Source organism: Hydra vulgaris, chromosome 05 (assembly GCF_038396675.1).
Source record: "Hydra vulgaris chromosome 05, alternate assembly HydraT2T_AEP".
In the NCBI taxonomy this organism is placed as follows: domain Eukaryota; kingdom Metazoa; phylum Cnidaria; class Hydrozoa; order Anthoathecata; family Hydridae; genus Hydra; species Hydra vulgaris.
This window is the reverse complement of record NC_088924.1, coordinates 22,331,478-22,351,302: the sequence shown is the minus strand read 5'-3', so window position 1 is coordinate 22,351,302 and position 19,825 is coordinate 22,331,478. Positions and strand designations below refer to the sequence as shown.

The 19,825-nt window shown below is 29.2% G+C and overlaps 3 protein-coding genes across 3 annotated transcripts; 2 read left to right on the top strand and 1 right to left on the bottom strand.

Annotated features, from left to right (window-relative positions):
• The first annotated feature begins 2,289 nt into the window (after positions 1–2,289).
• Positions 2,290–5,882, top strand: LOC136080257 (uncharacterized). Its single transcript, XM_065796872.1, has 5 exons — positions 2,290–2,400; positions 3,437–3,633; positions 4,773–5,011; positions 5,547–5,702; positions 5,853–5,882. The coding sequence occupies exons 1-5, from the start codon at positions 2,384–2,386 to the stop codon at positions 5,880–5,882; spliced, it is 639 nt and encodes a 212-aa protein (XP_065652944.1). The 5' UTR covers positions 2,290–2,383.
• A 5,704-nt stretch (positions 5,883–11,586) lies between these two features.
• LOC136080009 (uncharacterized) lies at positions 11,587–13,053 on the bottom strand. The gene is made up of 2 exons (XM_065796650.1): positions 12,923–13,053; positions 11,587–12,841 (listed from the first exon to the last, which is right to left on the bottom strand). Exon 2 carries the CDS (start codon positions 12,584–12,586, stop codon positions 12,191–12,193), a length of 396 nt encoding a protein of 131 aa, XP_065652722.1. The 5' UTR covers positions 12,587–12,841; positions 12,923–13,053; the 3' UTR covers positions 11,587–12,190.
• Positions 13,054–14,282: 1,229 nt separating this feature from the next.
• Positions 14,283–18,892, top strand: LOC136080693 (uncharacterized). Its single transcript, XM_065797669.1, has 10 exons — positions 14,283–15,311; positions 15,451–15,743; positions 15,909–16,121; positions 16,235–16,474; positions 16,627–16,703; positions 16,852–17,057; positions 17,163–17,492; positions 17,629–17,787; positions 18,196–18,388; positions 18,565–18,892. The coding sequence occupies exons 1-10, from the start codon at positions 14,436–14,438 to the stop codon at positions 18,825–18,827; spliced, it is 2,850 nt and encodes a 949-aa protein (XP_065653741.1). The 5' UTR covers positions 14,283–14,435; the 3' UTR covers positions 18,828–18,892.
• Positions 18,893–19,825: the final 933 nt, after the last annotated feature.

The following is a 19,825-nucleotide window of genomic DNA, read 5'->3' as shown; positions in this document are numbered from 1 at the left end:
ATTTTGGCCAATACTAGCTAAGGTATCAAATCCATTTAATAGTGATCCTTTTTTAATAGGCTTGTTTTGTGGCATGAGGAAAACCAGTACACATAGATGAATATTTAAAAGATTTTATTGACGAAATGCTTGAATTAGAAAAAGGCCCTGTAAATTTGTACGTAGATGGTAAAAATTACTCTGCTAATATAAATCTATCCTGTTTTATTTGTGACACCCCTGTAAGAGCATAAGTGAAACAAATCAAAGATCATACTGGATATTATGGATGTGATAAGTGTACACAAAAAGGGGAATGGCACAACAAGGTTACATTTCCAAGCACTAATGCTCCACTTAGGACTGATCAAGCTTTTAATCAGATGGCTGATTTTGAACATCACATAGGAGTTACTCCTTTAAAAACTTTATCTATTGGCATGGTGACACAGTTTCCACTTGATTACATGCACTTGGTGTGCCTCGGAGTAATGAGGAGGATTTTAATGTTTTTACTGAAAAGTCCTGTTAGGGAAGGAATTAGATTAGGGCAAGCATCCATTAATGGCATTTCAAAAAGGCTAATTGAATTTAGAGCTTTTATTCCCCAAGAGTTTTCCAGAAAATGTTGACCTTTAAGTGACATTGAAAGATGGAAAGCAGTTGAATTTAGACAATTTTTATTACATAGTGGATTTGTTGCGCTTAAAGGACATCTGTCAAATACCTTGTATAAAAATTTTCTTTTGTTTTTTGTAGGGATTCACTGTTTAGCTAGTCCAGATCTGTGTGCAAGTCATGCAGATTATGCAGCAACTCTCCTATGTGCTATTGTTGAAAATGCTATGGAAATTTATGGTAGAGGATTTATTAGCTACAATGGCCTGTATGTACATGGCCTCATAATGTACATGGCCTGATACATATAGCAGAAGATGTAAAAAAATTTGGATCACTTGATAACTACACTGCATTTCCATTGGAAAACTTCCTGGGACATTTAAAGCATTTGATACGCAAACCACAATTACCTCTTCAACAGGTTATTAGACGTAGATTAGAAAAAAAAAGGATCATTAATAAGAAATTTAAAAAAATCTATGGAAGAAGGTATTCCCAGAAAGCTACATGACCAAGGCCCTGTTATATTTAGAGAACATTCTAATTGTTTACAGTTTAAAGAAATTTTCGTAAATGGTTTCTTTTACTCTACATCAGACGGAATTGCGTAAAATTAAATAATGAGTTTTGTTTGATTCAAAATATTTTAAAGTTGGATAGTGATGAAAAACATGGTATTGTTTATAAACTTTTTTTAACTATTGAGCCCTTTTTCAATTATCCAGCCAATTCTTTGGAAAATTTTGATATTGTGAAGGCATCTAATTTGTCTAGATATTATAAAACTGCAAGAGTGGATGGAATTCAAAAGAAATATGTGATGTTACCATACAAGACTAAATTTATTCTGATTTCTCTGTCTAAGTAGCTTGTATCAAATTATAATTATAAATAATATCTTAAAACGACTGTGCTCTCATTTTTTATTTCACTATATCTCATACAGGTCCTTTTTTTATGTTTTGGTGTTTTTTAGATGTTATGTAATTGCTTTTTTTACCATATCAAATAATGAATTTGAATTAAAAGGCAGATCTTTTAATTTTTCTGTCTTTTAATTATACTGTTAGTTTATAAAATTTTTTTAGCATAAGCCAGTAAAATAATTCTAATAGAAACCGAGCTAAAAAGTAAACTTGACCGGAAGGTGGATTTGCATTTAGCAATTTTGTTAACTTTATATGTGATCTCAAAAGATGTACGGGTACTTGGGTATTTTGATCCTATATATAATATGCCTTTTTACCAGCAAAGCCCTTACAAGTGAGCAAGAATATATTGAGTTTTGGCATATTTTTGGTTATATATACCTCTTTACGTTTTTTCTTACAGCATACCATGTTTCATCTACTAGAATTTCAGGAGGGAGTGGCAGTAGTTCCACAATGTTGGTTATTGCAGGAATCCGCTAGCTGTTGGCCTCAGGGAATAGGTGCTACACAATTGGCAAAAATAGGAAAAGCACCAATATTAAATCATAAAGACTGGCCTATCTATCCATATTTGCTTATATTGAAAAGTGGAGGTAAGTAAATTGGTATTAATTCTATAATTATAAAGTGCCATGTATTCTTACATTTTTTAATGGATATGCCAAAAAAGCAAACACATTAGGTAGCATTCTTTTTTACCTCTTTTTTACCATGATTAAAAAAAATGAATTCTAAAATTTACTTGTCACAGATTATGAAAAGATGAAAAGGGCGGAAGTTAAGTCCTTGGATAACACTGAAATTTCTTCAAGTTGTTCTGAACAAGTAAATGAGCCAGAAAAGAAGAAAGAATGCCTAAACAGCAATGGTATGATATATTGTTGCTATGATATATTGTTGCTCTAATTAACAATTACTTGTAGTGTGCAATTGTGATATTATTATTTTGTGTTTTACTTCACTCGGCTATTTAAAGACAATTTATTTATTTTAAAAAAGTAATATAAACATTAGGTATATATGCTATAGGTAAGTAGGCCTGTAAATCGAGCCGAACGAGCCAAGCTTGCCAGGGCTCGGCTTGGCTCGTTTACATATTAAGAGTGTTCAGGCTCGGCTCGAGCTCGTTTCGAACATGAGTTTCTTTGTTCAAGCTCGGCTCGTTATGGATTAGTATTGTTTGGGCTCGGCTTGTTTTACATGTTGCTCAAGCTCGACTGGTTTAAAACTCGAAATAATTATTGTAACCTGTTAGTTTAAAGCTTGTTTAGTGAAAAAAAGTTGTTCATTAAAGGCTCGTCTGTAAATAATGCAAGTCCAAATCAACAAACAACATAAACAATCCTACAGTCTATTAAACATGCAAATAAACAACATAATGAAATAAGATCCCACAAATCTAATAGTTCAAAATAAAAGTTAAAACTAATAGTTCAATGTTCAAACTTAATGTTCAAAGTTCAAACATTATGTAAACTCTCACAAACATAATAATTCCTATTAAACACTGCACTAATAGTTGAAATTACATTTTCACAAATATAAGTCTTGCTCTCATTGCATTGGATAAATAAATATATATATATATATATTCGAGCTTTAATCGAGCCTATATGAACGAGCCTATGATGTTCAAGCTCAGCTCGTTTAATAAACGAGCCTAATTTTTTGTTCAAGCCCGGCTCATTTACCATTCGAGCCGAACATAACGAGCTCTTGTCGAGCTGATCACCAAGTCGTTCATGAACACGAGCCAGGATTTACAGCCCTATAGGTAAGTATATATAATAAGGTTATTTTGTAAATTTTTAAATTCCCTTTAATTGGTTTCAACAATCAAGGGTAATTTTTTTCAGTGTATTATTTACACACCTGAAATAATTATTTTGTTTCTAATTTTCCAGGGATCCTGAATTTGGATCTGAAATACAATCCAGAAAATTGTTGAAGAGGAGTCGTCAGTGTTCCAGCTCAAGTTCAGAAGAAGAACTACAGCCATCAAAAACTGTGATGCATAAATCATTTCCTCTACCACCATGTCCACGTCTAAATGTACCTCTATCTCCTCAAGTGTTTGGTCAACGTTCTGCTTCCACAACTCGTAAGTTTTACTTTTATAAAACCATCTCAATTTTCCCTGACAAACCCAATCAGATACAATCATTATTCCTAATCTACGTTTAGGATCATCACTTCTTTTCTTGTCTTTTACAGTCACACCACACATTCATCTGATAATCTTCTTTTCTGTCCTTTCATAGCACTGAATATCATCAATCTTTGTTGCCCATGTATCACTTGTCATACATCATAACACTCTGTACCATGGCGTTCTAGAAATACAGGCCTTGACATCGTGACTGGAAGCCGATTGTATAAGGCTAGATTTTTAAGGATTTTGATTATTTTTGCTTTACAATAGTAATACTCTGCAGCGATTGGCGTAAACACAAATTATGAGTGACTTTGTACAGTTTTTTTTTTAATCTAATTTGTATTTTTTAACTGAAAACTTAGATGAGCAATATATTAATCAATAAATTTAACAATCATGCCTCAAAAAAGTCTGAAAAAATGCCTTCAGTCAATCTTTACTCCACTATTCGTTTAATTTATTTTTTGACTTCTTCTTTGTATTCACTAAGAGTACATTTTCTACACTCAAAACCAACAATCTTAAGTGAACCTTGTATACCACTACATCTCTTATGAACCTATTGTTTACAAACTGTACAAACAGTCGAGTTTGCTCAAACTCCCTTTCTACACACTTCACATTGCCACTTCCCAGTATTTTCTGCTTGCTCATTCTTGACTTTACAATGCATAACTTTAGTCTTATTCATGTTTATCCTCAACCGTTTTGCTTCCATTCCATCTTTCCAACAACTCTTTGTATTAGTTTTTCTAATCTGTCACTGCTATCAGACACAAATCAACTGCATAGAATAACTCCCACGGTAAACCAACTCTGAACTCTTTAGAGAGAGCTTCCAAGACAATAATAAAAACCAAGGGACTGAGTACTGAACCCTGATGCACACCAACCTTTACTTCAAAACTATCACTCTCCTCATCTTTTGTTTTTATTGATGTTGAACTAACATAGCCATGATAACTGTCACCAGCCATTCTTCAACTCTTAAATAATTCAAAGCCCACCATACTACTTCTTTTGGTTCTATGTTTTAAAATACACACCATTAGCATTTAACATAAATATATTTGTTTTGTCTTTAGTTCCTGATATTGTAAAGCATGCCGTGGCTGAGGCTGTTCGACCATTTTTCCAAAGTGTGTTCAAGCAACTGGAGGAGCTGAAAGCTGAAATTAAAGAGCAGGGACAGAAACAAGCTCCCATTGGACAAACAATGACTGCAAATCTTCCAGAGGCTCTGACCTTTCCACTCCAAGAAATATATGATCTTCTGGAATTTAACCGAATTCTTATGGAAGATTCTGAGCAGAAATCAAAAACAGTCTGCTATTTTTTATTAATTTGCGATATTTTATATCTCCATTTTACTAAATTGTTTCATATTTTTTTATATAATGTCATATATTTTAAGAAATAATAATTATATATTTTCTTTCTAACAAGCGTTTATAGAATAACATATAAATACACAGTTATAGATTTAATTGAAAAATTTGCCTGTCCTTTTGTGCGGCTAATGTTTCACAATAAGTTGACCATTAAACTGTTTAAATATTCAATTCATATGCCTACCTGCCCCCCCCCCCTGTCATAAAGTTATACAAAATCCATGATCTACCTATCCCCTATATGTGTGACGTAATTTGCGAAGGAACCCTAATATTTATTGCCCTATTTTAATATTTAAAGCCCTAGGGTTTCCCTTTTAGTTATAAATGCTAAAAAAATTCCAATCATGCATTTCAGTTGAAATGAATAATTAAAAAATTTTTAACTTTTACTTAATTGTGTTTGGTGGCAGGTTTTCCATTCCATTTGCAGATGATCTATCATAGCGTATATGTTTTTTTCCTTAGATAAACTATTTGGCTCGCATTGGTGGGAGTAGCCTGGAAGACTCTATGAGAAAAATATTGAAAAGAATTTTGACAGCACAACTGTCGAAGTTATACAACTTTACAGGAAGAAAAGGAAAGCTAGAGTTTGGTGCCCTAGTTGGGGTGAAAGATATGGTAAGTCTAGAAATTTCATAGATAAGCCATTTGCCCGAAATACTTAGGACATTCCAAAAAATTTTATTATATATATATATATATATTGATTTTAAATTTTTTTCTGTTGGTATATTTTTATAGTTAGCTTTATTTTACTTAATTATTTAGACAAACAATAGCTTTCAGAATGTATATTAAGTTGTCATTTAATAAAATTTATGAAGATTTTTTAATTTGTTGTCATTTGTCAAAGTTTTTATTTAATAAAACAAAAGCTCTAACCAAATTTAAAAATTTAATTTAAACTGAGAGGATACCTGTGTTTATGACAGGACACCTATGTTCTTGTAAAATGGTTGTGGATTGGAGTTTTATTTAGATGTTTTTGTTTTTTCATTTTCTGTTCACCTCTATTGATTCTTGGTATTTTTTTTATGCAGATGCAGTTAGAAAAAATTATCACACAGCGACGATTAGTCAACTGGAAAAGATCCTGTCAAAATGGCTGTCAGGTTCAATTGACAGGGATGGCCTCAAAAAAATTCGCGAGGAGAGACGTAGAAGTTTAGAAATTCCTGGAGAAGACATTTAATTTTCTTTTTCATAATAATTAATTATATAAAATGTAATGTTTGTTTTCATTAAAGTGTTTATCTTCATGTTTAAATTGTTTATTTTTCAATTAGAAGCTGTTGAGAATAGATTAATAAAAATTATTATTTATACTTCCGATTTGTAATGAGTTTATAAACATGTAGTTGAAGAATAATAGTGAGAATGTGTTCTAATCACTAAAGCGATTTTTTCATAAAAATCTGTTTAAAATCTATTTAAAAAATATATCACTATAGTGATATATTTAGCGACTATATATAGTGATCTTTTCATAAAATTTTCATAAAAATCTTTTTAAAATAAAATGGAATGTCAATATGTTTGAAATAAATAATAAAAACCATAAAAGTCATAATTATGACTTTCATGTCATATATAGATATATATGTAATTATAAAATAAGATATTTTGATATTTAAAATAAGATATTTCTGCATGGCATGCAGATTATGAATAATCAATAATTTGCCGTTCTCCAATATTATGCCAAGGTTTGGCCAGTGTTGGACATTTATTGGGCCGTGATTAGCCATTTTAAACCTATATTGGTCCAATATTGGAGCCATGGTTTATCCAGTAATCTGCCGATATTTGCCCAATAAAGGCCCAATTTGCGCTCCCCAATATTTGCCCAATAATGGTCCAATAAACTTGTGCTATCTGGGTTAGGACTTCTTGGGGCAACTAAAAAAAAAAAGTTAAAGGAGTTAGAAGAACATTTTTGTTATCAATAAATCCATTTGGCATTAAGTTGATATAAAAAAATTTACCACGATAATGTTAAGAATCAAACATTAAATTAAACATAAAAGATGAAATCCCTTTTAAGAACAAAACAGAACAACACCTAAATATTTTACTAGTTAAAGTATTAAAATTCACCTGGGGTCTTTCAGATTTTAAAGTCAGTCAATTTTAAATTTCAGATAATAAAGTCGGAGAAGAGCAGAGTTATCTCTATCAATTGAAGTAGTTAGAAGAACATTCTTGTTATCAATTACAATTTGAACCAATATTGATTCATTTTTAACGATTGTTTGTTATTTTCTTTAAAACGAATTTTAAAGCTCTTGCATATATGCCACCTTATGTCAAAGATGCTTTATGAAATTAGACAAGTTATTGTTTCAGTTAAGTTCATGTCATTTACAACGAAATCTAAAATATAAGATTAAGCTAACTTCAAGTTTTCTTGTATTAAATATGAACAAATATCAAATTTTTTTTATGTTTTAACTATACAAAAATATGAATTACATTTACAAAGTTTTATAATAGGTATTTTAAGATGTATTGATACTAAAACAAGTTTGTAACACTAATCTAGTCTCACTGAAATCAAATATTACAAACCGTTTAGAATAAAATACATATAATTTTTCGTTACATAAAATCGAATAAATCATCTTGTAAAAACCATTACTGCAACATTCATGCGGACATCTGCGGATTATAAACCAAATATTTATTGATAACGTATATATTGAACAATGTATTTTAAGTCTTAAATTATTGGACCACCTTTGACCACAAAAGAATTCAACTAGAGAAGTGAAATTTTAACTGAAAAAAGTACTTCAAATACGCCGTCATTTGAAATCATTTTATTCGACATAACTTACGTGCAAAATAATGCTGCAATAGCTCATTTGAAAGATAATAGTTGATTTAAATAAATTACGCAATAAAAAGAGAGGTTTAAAAATTAATATCAGAGTAAAATACCAAGTGTTCGCCATGCGATCTAGTCTTCACCTCTTGGTCACTAAAAATATGCAGAGCTAAAGCTAATTGCTGGAAAATGTCAAAATCGTATCTAAAAAAAACTCGGATCATCTCTTTATAACTGACAAAAATTAACGATCATTGCTTTAAAAATAAAAGGTACAGGATCCTATTGCAAAAAAAACTTTGCCCAAAAATACTTAATGCTTAACGACAAATTTTAGATAAGCTTTAGGATAATCACTCAAAAAACATATTATCTATAATTTTTTTGCATATTTTTTTCTCACACTGTTATTAGGATGCAGAAATATATTATAAACAAAGAATTAGTGGATGAATTTGAACGGGTTGGCGTGGATTGGTGGTGGCGAACACTGGAAGAAAAATAACCCCCTAGCTAGTATTCACCACCAAAAAAAGTTTAAATTTTTTTTTTCTTTATTGTAAAATATGAACAATTGCACACTTGTCAGTATGCGTATGGTTTAGTTTTATTTAAAAATAACTGTGTAATAAGCAGTTAAATATTTTCCAGTCTTCGCAAAACTCACTTTCTATTAGTTGCTAATTTTGATAATTTATAATTTTAACTATTTATACCTTACCTTTTTGTCTTTTTCAGAACATATATGAATAATTATATTTTAATTTAGATACTTTTTCCAGTTATATCATTAAATATGACGTAAGTTTTCAGCTTATAGAAACAGTTATTAGGTCTTCTACCCAGAAATTTATTTTTCCACCTTTTTTCGTATACTGTAAATCTATTAAAGTAAATACTAGAATGTTCCATGACGTCAAGTGGTTTAGGGTAATTGGTTTTTAATCAATAATTATTGTTAACGTGTTTATATGGTTATTAATTGTCAATGTGTTTATACAATTTATAATAATAACTATTGAGGATTGTAATTTAGTAGATATCGGGTCAAACGGTTTTACTATATAAATATTTAATAGAATTTGTAACGAGATAAAGGCTCTCATAAAGTACTTAAACATGAAACATGGTTAAAGGTTGCAGAGGGTCATAAAACAAAATGCAACTCCTATGTTACAAAAGAAACGTTCGCTAGTCTTTTTCTTTCAATGTATTCAAAATCAATGACTGGGGTGAAGATTAAAAGTAATTTTAAGAAATGTGGATTACAGCCACTTTATCCTGATGTTATTGATTACACAAAGTTAACCTTACAAGAGTAACATGCTGGGGATGAACGCCTTATTGAGGATGTCAATGGCTTTGTTGAAGTTTCAACCCAAGTAGAACCAATATTATATCTGAATGTAAGTACTCACTTGTCAATATTATATCTGAATGTAAGTACATTCAAATATAATATTGACAAGTAAGATACTTCTTCAAATAGGTTTCACTAAAGCACATGCATCTGTGTCATACATACCCCTGTAAGTGATAAATAATTTTTGTAAACATTTATTATATGCTCTTTAATTAATTGGTTTAACACATTGTAACATCTAAAGCCCCTGCTAAAACTATTTTTTTAAATATTTATGCAGAATTTTAAAAAGTTTTGTATTGGGTTGTCTCAGATTTTGTAATGGATTGTCTCAGATTTGACGTGTTTAAAACAAGCAAACAAAGAGACTGGTTTGATTTTGCGTTTGAACGAAATAGGCGATTGGAGACACAAACCAGCACATCTACAAATTCAAGTTCTCCCAAGAGCCAACCCTCTACTAGTGGAATTAATCAACATTATTCTTCTTCTGATAATTCAACAAATGATATCTCCTTTCAAACAAGAGAGGTCTAGTATTATTTCTGTCATGATCAACCATAGATGGTTTCCTTCGCCAAAAAAGCTCTAGGTTAGTCATGGGCATTTTTTAATTTTATTTTAATATTGATCTTATGTTATTTTGAACTTAGTGATATGTATGGTCATAAAAACATTTTTTTTTATCGTACAATTATAAACTGTTAGCTAAAGTTCGCACTGTTGCGCAAAAGCTTCAATCACCATCTGTTGTGACGTCAGATCAAGTTGTATCTATTCTGGCGGGAGTGGAAGAGAAAAAGAAACACCAAGAGCGCAAAGATTGAAAGAATGAATAAACGCTCGGCAACTGAGTCGGCAAAGAAATCAAAACCCCCAGTAAAAAAAAAAGTTATGCATACTAAGCCAATGCAAACTAAAGAAAAAAGTTTAAAACAGCATTTTATTCAGGTAAAAACAACTTCAAAGTGACTACTCTATGATTGAGCTGTTGTTTTATTAAATTAATAAAAAAATAGATAAAAACATAATATTTATTAATGTTATTTGCTCTTATTTTTTAAATGACACGCAATGATATGACCGGAGATTTCTAGTTTATTTGTAATGAAAGTGAAAAATAATGTATATAAAACTTATTATTGGAGGTCATTTGTTCTTTGAGCACCGTAAAGACCAACTCTCGATCTATAGGCTAAGACTAAAAGATTTATAACTTATAAAAATAAGAGCGAGAAATGAATATTTATATCGGACTAAATTCACGAAAGTGACGAACACTAGATGTTTTACCCTAGTTAGTAACACACAAAATTTTATCAAATTTAAAAAAAGGCTTTTATTTTACAGCGTAAAAGCATATTACATGATAATTATACAAAAATATATAAATTATATAAAAGCTGAAAGTTTAAGCTATAAAATGGTGTATAATAATTTAATTTTTGAGAATGTAATTTTTTTGCTTTTTTCCACTGTGCCCCTGGGTGATTGAATAACTTTAAGCTTTTACATCGTTTGAGCACTGTCCGGCTTTTCGAAATACTTTTAGCGTTTAATATATTAATTATTACAGTTTCTTAATATTGATTGTTTATGTGCTGGTTATTGGAGTGCTGTTAAAAAACAGTTGTAATGCTTTGCTTATTACTATAAAGTTTTCAGGCTTGGCGTTAAATAAAGTATGTTATAATCCTTCATAAGATTTTCATTAAAATACTATTTAAACTATTTGAAGTTAAGAGAGTAGGATTTTATATAGGATTTTATGAAGGATTTAATAAGGATTTTATGAAGGAAATAAATACAAATCTAATTATAGCTTGAACTACAGCTACTTAGAGTAGCTAAAACAACGCAAGCTTAAATTATTTAGTTAAACAATTATTTCTATTAAAATTATACATAACTCACTATAAAAGATTACAGTTTTATAGTCAGAAATTCTCCAGTTATTACAACTTAAAAAAATTAAAATTTATTTATCAAAACAATTTTGTTTATTTTTATATTTATTATATCAAAAATTATCTTGTTTTTAGTGAACTTAATATGAATATATTAAATTTACTAAAAACATATAACAAATTGAGGCGGAAATTTAAATATTGCTTTTAAAAACATTTTGTCACAAGGCATACAACAAAATTGAGGCGGATTTATAATAAATTTTAACTCATAAGATTTATTCGATTTATTTATTTATCAAATGGTTACTTAACAACTTTTATAGTGATTTAAACAAACACAAATCACAAATATTTAAATATTAAGTTCTTCTGTTCTTTTTTTTCGTAAGCTCGTTAATTTCCATAGCACGGACAGTATCTTCGGGAATTAAAACAGGGACAAGATGATTTGAACCTTTGCCACTTTGGTAAGTTATTTTCATGTTTGTTTCATTTATCTCTGTTAAATCTTCAGCACGTTGTTCATCTAACCATGCATCCTTTGCTGCTTCAAACCACTCGCGTAACAAAAGACGGGCAGGCTCACCGCCTCGTCTACCATTAAATAAAACAAGCCTTGTACATGCAGCATCACGCAGTTCAACGTAAGCGTGAAGATCCCATAAGACAAAGTTATCCTCTTTGTACTTTTTCATAATAGATATGGAATAATCACGTATCATTTGAACATCTGATTCAATTGGTAATTTTGATGGTTTCTTTAAACTAATGTTTCTGCGTTCATTTAAATCATGTTGCATCCCCAAATATTTCTTCTTTACGAAGTTGTAGAAGTACTAAAAAATCAGATATTGATTTAGCTGAATCATCATTATCTTGAGCCAAAAAGTTTCCGATACATTTTTTTGCACTGCTAGAAATTAAATAATATAAGGCAGCTTTTAACCTTGATTTTTGATTTTCAGAATACGTATCTGTATATGCTTCAATTGCAAGCTTCAAAGAACTAAAATTTTGTCGAAGAAACATATCGGCTGCATTGCAATAAATTGGTTTTACATCGTAGTTTAAAATGCGAGTATAGATGGCTTAATCGTCTCATATCATTTCGAACAGAATTTTGAACTTCACTTTTTTTGCTAAGTTTTCTTCTCACTTTCTCGTAAAGTAGTGACCCAATCATCAAAATTGTTCGGTCACTCTTCGCAATAATGCCAATAGGATCATCTCTAATTACTTGCAAAATTTCATTTTTGAAATTTTGAGTTAATCCTTCTTGTGATTTATCAGTAAAGATTTCAACCGGTACTGCACATTTTGAATAAGAAGAATCTTTTCCACATACATTCATATGACGAGAGTAATAAGATTTTGAATAAAAACCATGACACAATGAACACATAACTAGATTTTCACACTTTCGTTGACTCCGCTCTCTTTCGAAGTGAGGAACTTTTAAATCAATTTGTTTCAAATTAAAATTGCGAATACCATCTTTTTTAAAACATTGAAACAGCCTGTTACGCTCTATTTTGGGTTTTAGCAAAGCAGTTTTTACTTTTTCGTTAGTTTTGTGTTTTTTTGCGATATGTCTTGAAAGTCTTCGAAATGATTTACCACAGATAAAACATAATCTTTTAAGTATTCTAATTGAACCCTAGAAAATAAATAAAAAATTGATATCAGATTGTATTCATTTGTAAAACCATAATCAGTTTGCTAGCATTATTAAACTTACTTTTTTTACTTTATGATTACTTTTATTTACTTTCTCTTCGTTATTTAGTTCGTTTTTTTCATTCAAGTTGGTAAAGCATAAATTTTGGTCACTCAGTGTTGAAGACAAAAAGGTTTCAGGATCTTTTATTGAGTTCTATAGAAAAATTAGTAAAAGAGTTTTATCAAGTAGGAAAAACATGTTTACAAATATGTTTAAAAGTCAAACTAATATCTCAAAAAAAAATTTAAAAAATCCTACAACGATAAAAATTTATTTTATTTTTTACCTGAGATTCCGATATAGAATTACCGGTTCTGCTTATGTGACTCGACCCGGAATTTGTTAAAGTGTTGATAAAGTTCTAAATTAAAACAAACATTTATAAGTTGATATTGGTTAAAGAACGAGAAAACTTAAGATAAAGTTTGCCTTTTAACGAACAATTAATTCCATTTTCTACCTGAGCATCATCCGAATCACCATTAATGATACTACTCGCTTCACATAATTCAGGGTATGAAGATCTATTAACCGTATTCTATAATAACAACAAACTTTTTTTTTAGTAAGTTGAAAAACTTTTTGAATAATGCTAGTGAAAAAATAAAAACTTAGAGTGACGTAATAACATTAATTCCCTAAAATGCTAGTATAATTTTTAACCTGAGGTTCAGCCGATAAGCCATTAACAGTACTGCTAACAGGGGTTAATATAATGTTTGTTGAACTATTGATAAAATCCTGAAATAACAACAAAATTTAAAAAGATCATTTTGTTTTAAATATTGAAACAATTATACTAAAAACAAAATTTAAAATAAATGGCACTTATATAAAACAATTAAACAAAAAATACCTGAACAAAAGTGCTGACAACAAAGTCAACCGCATCACTCGTTTCCGTTAAAACCAAATTTGAATTATTTGCATTATTTTCCTGCTAAAAAAAAATTATGATAAATAAAAATGAGATTTTCTTTATTTAAATTTTTAAATGGATTTAGATAGCAACTAGAAAAAAATAATTTATGTAAAATAATATTATTTACGGAATGTTACACGGTGATTCAATACTTATGAAAGCTTGGGATTTTATTATGCGCATGCGTCTGTTACAAATACTCTGCTATCTAATTTTATATTTTGCGTGTTCAATTTGTATATCATAATTCAACCTTGTTTTCTGTTTTTAAAGACAATATTTTAATGGTTGCTAATATTTTGACTCATAAAATGAAATTTTACGTAAGTGAGTTAGTTTAAGCATAAAATCAATGTGAAAAATATATTTAAACATCCACTTTAATTAATTAACTTTTAACTGGAATATTACCTAAACTAACACTTTACATAGTCTATGTCATAGATGCTAATTATTGACGAAATAAAATTTTTATGGTATTTGGGTTAGTTTTTAATAAAAATATTGTTAATCGTCTCTCAAAAAATTTTAGTTTCTATAACCGATCATTTTTTTATGAAATATATTTTCATTTTTTAGTCAAGAGGTTTTTATAAAATCTTCATTTTGATGATGGCTGAAAAACATCAACAAAAATTACTGAGAGTATGCAGAATTTGTGGAAATTTGACTGGAAAAGACTCTATAAAAACCATCAGTAGGCGTGATAGAATTTATAATATTTTTAAAATAAATATTGCTGAAGATTGTTTAGATGTTCATCCAGCACAAATGTGTTTGAAATGCAATGCAACTATGGTGAATTATGAAAACCGAGGTAATAAAACTTTCAATGTTATACCAAAAATTTGGTTAAAATGTCAAGCAAATGAGTGTAATTGTGTATTTGGTAAAGCTGGTCGAAAACCAAAGCCAAATGTAGGAAGACCAGGAGCATTTAAAAGATGGACGCAAATAAACCTTAATCTGTTTCTAAAATCCTTACCCTTACCTTTGAACCAAGATCAGTATTCTGAATTAAATCTTGAGCTTAATCCTCATTTAACATGTATTTGTAAAGTTTGTGAAAAAATAATGCATCAACCAGTTATGATTAAAGATTGTCAGCATTCTTTTTGTAGCCGATGCATTGCATTGCTTATTAAAGGTAAACTAGAAAATGAAGCAAAATGTCCTATATGTTCAACCTGTATCATGGTTAATAACCTTTGCAGTTCTGTGCATGTATCAGAAATGATAAAACATTCATATATAGCATGCAAATTTTGTGAAAAAAAAATTCTTTTTAAAGACAAATATGAATGTCATGATTGCCAAAACGATCATTTAAAGAGAGAGCATAGTACAATCATTGATGATTTCTATAAAGTCAATAAATCAAGTGATATCTCTCGAAATATTGAAGCTGCAGTCGTGCAGGTCATTAAGCACAAACTTGAGCATTCGAAAACAACTACAATAGAATTTCCATCTGGTGGGCCAAGAGTAAGTATTCAAAAAAAAATTAAATTCGTTATGCAAAATTTTAAGGAAAAAATGAATTAGTCTAAAGTTTAAAATAAACATAATAATATAGATTATTGTTATGATATTTTTAATGTATAAATATATACTTTTTTTAAAGCCTCTTTGCTTAACTGTAACACCTAAAGCTTACAAGGAAAGTGCATCATGCAGTACAAGTACGCTTAAAAAAAGAAACAGACTTCTAATGGAGGAGGTTAGTCATCAGATTGGAATTTCTAAAGATTCACAAGTAATGCAAACTGCAGTTATGCTAAAATCATTTGATTATAATCAAAAGAGAAAAATTTTGGAAAATGCTAACGTTGGAGTTGTTGAATTTTCTGCAGAAGAATTGGTTGCCTTTAAAGCTGATGTGGGGATACCATGGAATAAACTAAAAACAATGTCTAGGTAAAATATTTTTTCAATTAGTTAAAGAAATTTCAATTATTAAAAAAGTTTACACATAAATGTATGTAAAGATGTGTTAAAGTGAATTTTTAATAATGTCTTATTAATGCTTTTATAATAAAAAAAATTAATTTGAGGAAAAAGTTTACTTACAAAATATTGTAGATGGTTGAATTCAAGAAATGTCCAGACTGCTTCTAACAGTAAACAAAGAGTTGTTGCAAATACCTGGGCAGGTAATGATCTTATTGTGTTGGATGAGAATTTTACATTTCAAAATGAAAATAATAAGTCTACTCTTGAAATCAAACATGCTCCCTGGGCATACATAGAAAATCTACCTTCAAATATTGAAAACCGGCTAAATGTTCTTCAAAGGTATAAAGTTTAATATATTTGCAAAGGTTATAAAGTTTAATATATTTTTTACTTAAACATATAAAGAGTCGAAGCTATTATTCTTTTTTTATTGTTTTTTTTTTAATTTTAAGTTTCAGGTTAATAAAACAAAATGGAATAAAGTGTGATGAAATCCACATAAAAATTGGTGGAGATTATGGAGGTGGTTCATTTAAAATGAGTTATCAAATAGTTAACCAAGATCAACCAAACTCAAAATCAAATAGTATTGTGTTCAGCACATTTGAAGCCAAAGACTATCGAACTAACCTTATAGTAGGACTGTCTCGTTACACATTGCAAGTTGATGAGATACAAAACATGATATGGCAGTAAGTTATAATGCCAATGATAAAAGCAATTATAGTTTATACAAAATTATAATCTTTTTATTTATTTAAATTGTTATTTTTTTATGCTTCTCTAAATATTAATAACTGATAATTAACAATTCAATTGTTATTTATCAGTTATTAATATTTAGAAATTGCAATGTTCGTGTCTTTATGTTTGGTGATTATGATTTTCTTTGCAGCGTATATGGAGTTACAGGAGCTATTGGTAAGTTTGCTCTGCTTTTATTACACTTATACAAAAAACCATTTTTTTTAGAAAGTAAATAAATCTTATCAAGAAAACTTAAGGACTTTAAAAACATCAAAAATCAATGAAAACCTTACTATACTGATACCATTTCTGTTATGCATAGGTCGGCATTGCTGTCTTTTTTGTGACATCACCAAAAAAGATGTCCAACTAGCTCCATTATGTAGAGAGCATGTTGTTTCACAAAGGTCTTTAAACTCCTTAAACAATGACTTTCATCGTTTTCAAAGTAATGGAGGAAATTTGAAAAATGCTAAATTATTCAACAATGTGATTAATGAAACTTTATTTAATATTCCTCTAGACCAGGTAATATAATTTAGCACTTCTGTTTTTTAATCTTTTTAGTACTCTTTGTTGGTTCAATCATGAGTTTAGTATTGGTAGTCTAATAAACCTTTGAAATTTTGTTAGGTTGCTGTACCTGCTTTACATATATCTTTGGGTACCTATTTAAAGTTTTTCAACATGTTTGAAGACGAATGCCACTTAATAGATATAAAGCTTGCTGGAGAACTTGCTTTAAAGAATAATATAATTGGTAAAGCTGATTTTGACAAATATGTTAACATGCATGTTCAATCCAATTTTGTAAAATGTGTTATTGAAGACTGTGACAATAAAATTGCACTTCTACAAGACACAATTTCTCTAAAGGTTATATGTGAGCCAGATAAAACAGAAGAAATTAGGAACATATATACACCAAGAATAGTTTACTATGATTTAATAAAAAACGACAAGGTATTTATTATTATGAAACTATGTTTTCAAAAATGTTTAATTAAGTTTAAAATGAAATTTTTGTTAAATAAAAATGTTATTAAAAATTTATATATGTATGCTTATATTTTAAAACTTTAAATATATATTTTTCTAGATAAAAGAATTAAGTTCATTAAATGAAGCAAACGTACTTGATAAAACTTCAGGTCCCTGCATTCAGCAACTTGATGAAGTGTTGAAGGCTAATAAAGTAGAAAGACAGGCTTATCATGGAAAATGCTTTGTTGGAAACCATGTTCACATAATGCTTAAGGTTTTTATTTAATAGTATATATTATTTAAATTTTTATGTGTTTTTTTATTAGGAACAGTTGTTCTGAAAAGCAGCAATTGAAAAACATTAGGTCACTGGGAAAAATCCTAAAGTGGCTTTCGAATTGTTCATATAAAACCTTTAATTTTTTTCTAATTTTTTGTTTTGAACTACCCGATCCTCGCAAATTAGAGGGGTTAGAGACACCCCTGCTTATTACATCCACTACAATTAAGCAGAAAAAGTAAATTGGTTATTGCAAGAAAAAAACTAATGCTTGTCGACAAAAACAAAAGTTATTAGAATTGATCAAAAATCCGCAGAAATCAGTTTAATCTCATGCAAAAGTGTTTTTTTTGTTGTTGTAAAATATTGAAAAATTATTTAATTTTATAAATATTTTTTTAGCCTCAGCCATTGTTAGATTTGTGCAATTCCATTCCAAAACTAATCTCAACTCTTGGTTTTATTGGCACCGATATTCATTTATTATCTGTTAAAGTGAGCCAGAATTTTAGGCAGTTATTTCATTATTATTCAAAATGTCATAAGCTCATGAACAGCTCGCAATCTTTTCAAGAGAATGATATTCAAGAATTAGGTAGGTTTTCTTTTTAAGCAGATTGATGATTGAGTTTAACACATTTTTGAGCTTATTGAAAAGTAAATTTTGCAAACGAGCATGATTGTCTTGATTGCTTTTAGGTAGATATTTGATTAGTATATTTAAAGGAAGTTGTGTAAAAGATTTTCAGTACTCAAATTATTTAATTTTAGACTTAGCAATCCGTACGCTTATGGAGTATTATCGGTTGACTTGGCCAAGTGCATCTGTAACTCCAAAGATGCATTTGCTTGAATCCCATGTAATTCAATTTATTCAGAAATGGGGATTAGGCATTGGCGTTTATGGGGAACAAGGCGGCGAAAGTTTACATGCCGAATTTAACAACCTTAATCGTTTGTTTTGGCATATGAAAGGCTGTAGTCGTTTAAAAAGCACGCTGAAAGAACATTATCTCAAACCATCCGAAAGCTAAAGCTATGAAACCAGAAATAAAAAAAAGAAAAAAAAATGTTTAGATCTTAAATTTTATTGTATACAAATTTGTATTGAAAATCCAATCTTTTAAAAAAAAGGTTTTCTAAGGAGTATATAATTCAGAAATGTATTATTATTTAAAAATAATAATAATGGCTCCCTATTCTGCACCATTACCGAAAACTAAAAAAAAATAATTGTACTTTAAGTTTTATAGTATGGAAGTATATATTGATATAATTAATACTGCTGTTGAAAATTTCCCGGATTTATAATCAAATAGTTTATAAGGTAGCATTGTGCATAAGAAATGTATTATCAGTAGAAACTACCGTAGAACCCCTTAAATTCAGACCCTGGATAAGTCGAACCCCTTAAATTCAGACCTGGATAAGTCAGATATTTAATTTCCTTTGAACATTCTATAAATACTGAGAGCTTCGTTTAAGGACATTCGCTAAGTCGGACTATTATCTATTATCGAACTTCATCTATTTCCCTTGAGAGTCCGACTTAACAAGGTTCGTATTTATATTTGTGTTTAAAAGTTATCGGAGGGACATTTTTTAGTTTTTTAATGAAAAATTACAATAGAAAAATGTTGCATGAAGTTTAAGTATTTTTAAATCAATATTTTCTATGCATTACAACACTAAGTCTTGCATATTTATAGTTTAATTAATACGTTACACAATTAAACGTAAATTTTCTAGTTAATATCTTGAATATCATAAATCTTATAAGTTGTTACTCAATAAAATATGACATTACCTATGTCTACAAGTTAAGGGCAAACATTAGAATTTCCATAACTGTGGAATCTCTTACACATTTTAAAGTAAATGATTACAAGTGTTATCTCATAAATTATAAATACATGTATCTCTTAACATGTTTATAATTACTTAGTTAGAATTGAATAATACAACACCAGACTTTGTACAATTTTAGGTTTTTATAGTGGTAAGAAATTTTTTCAGAACGCACAAAAAGGTA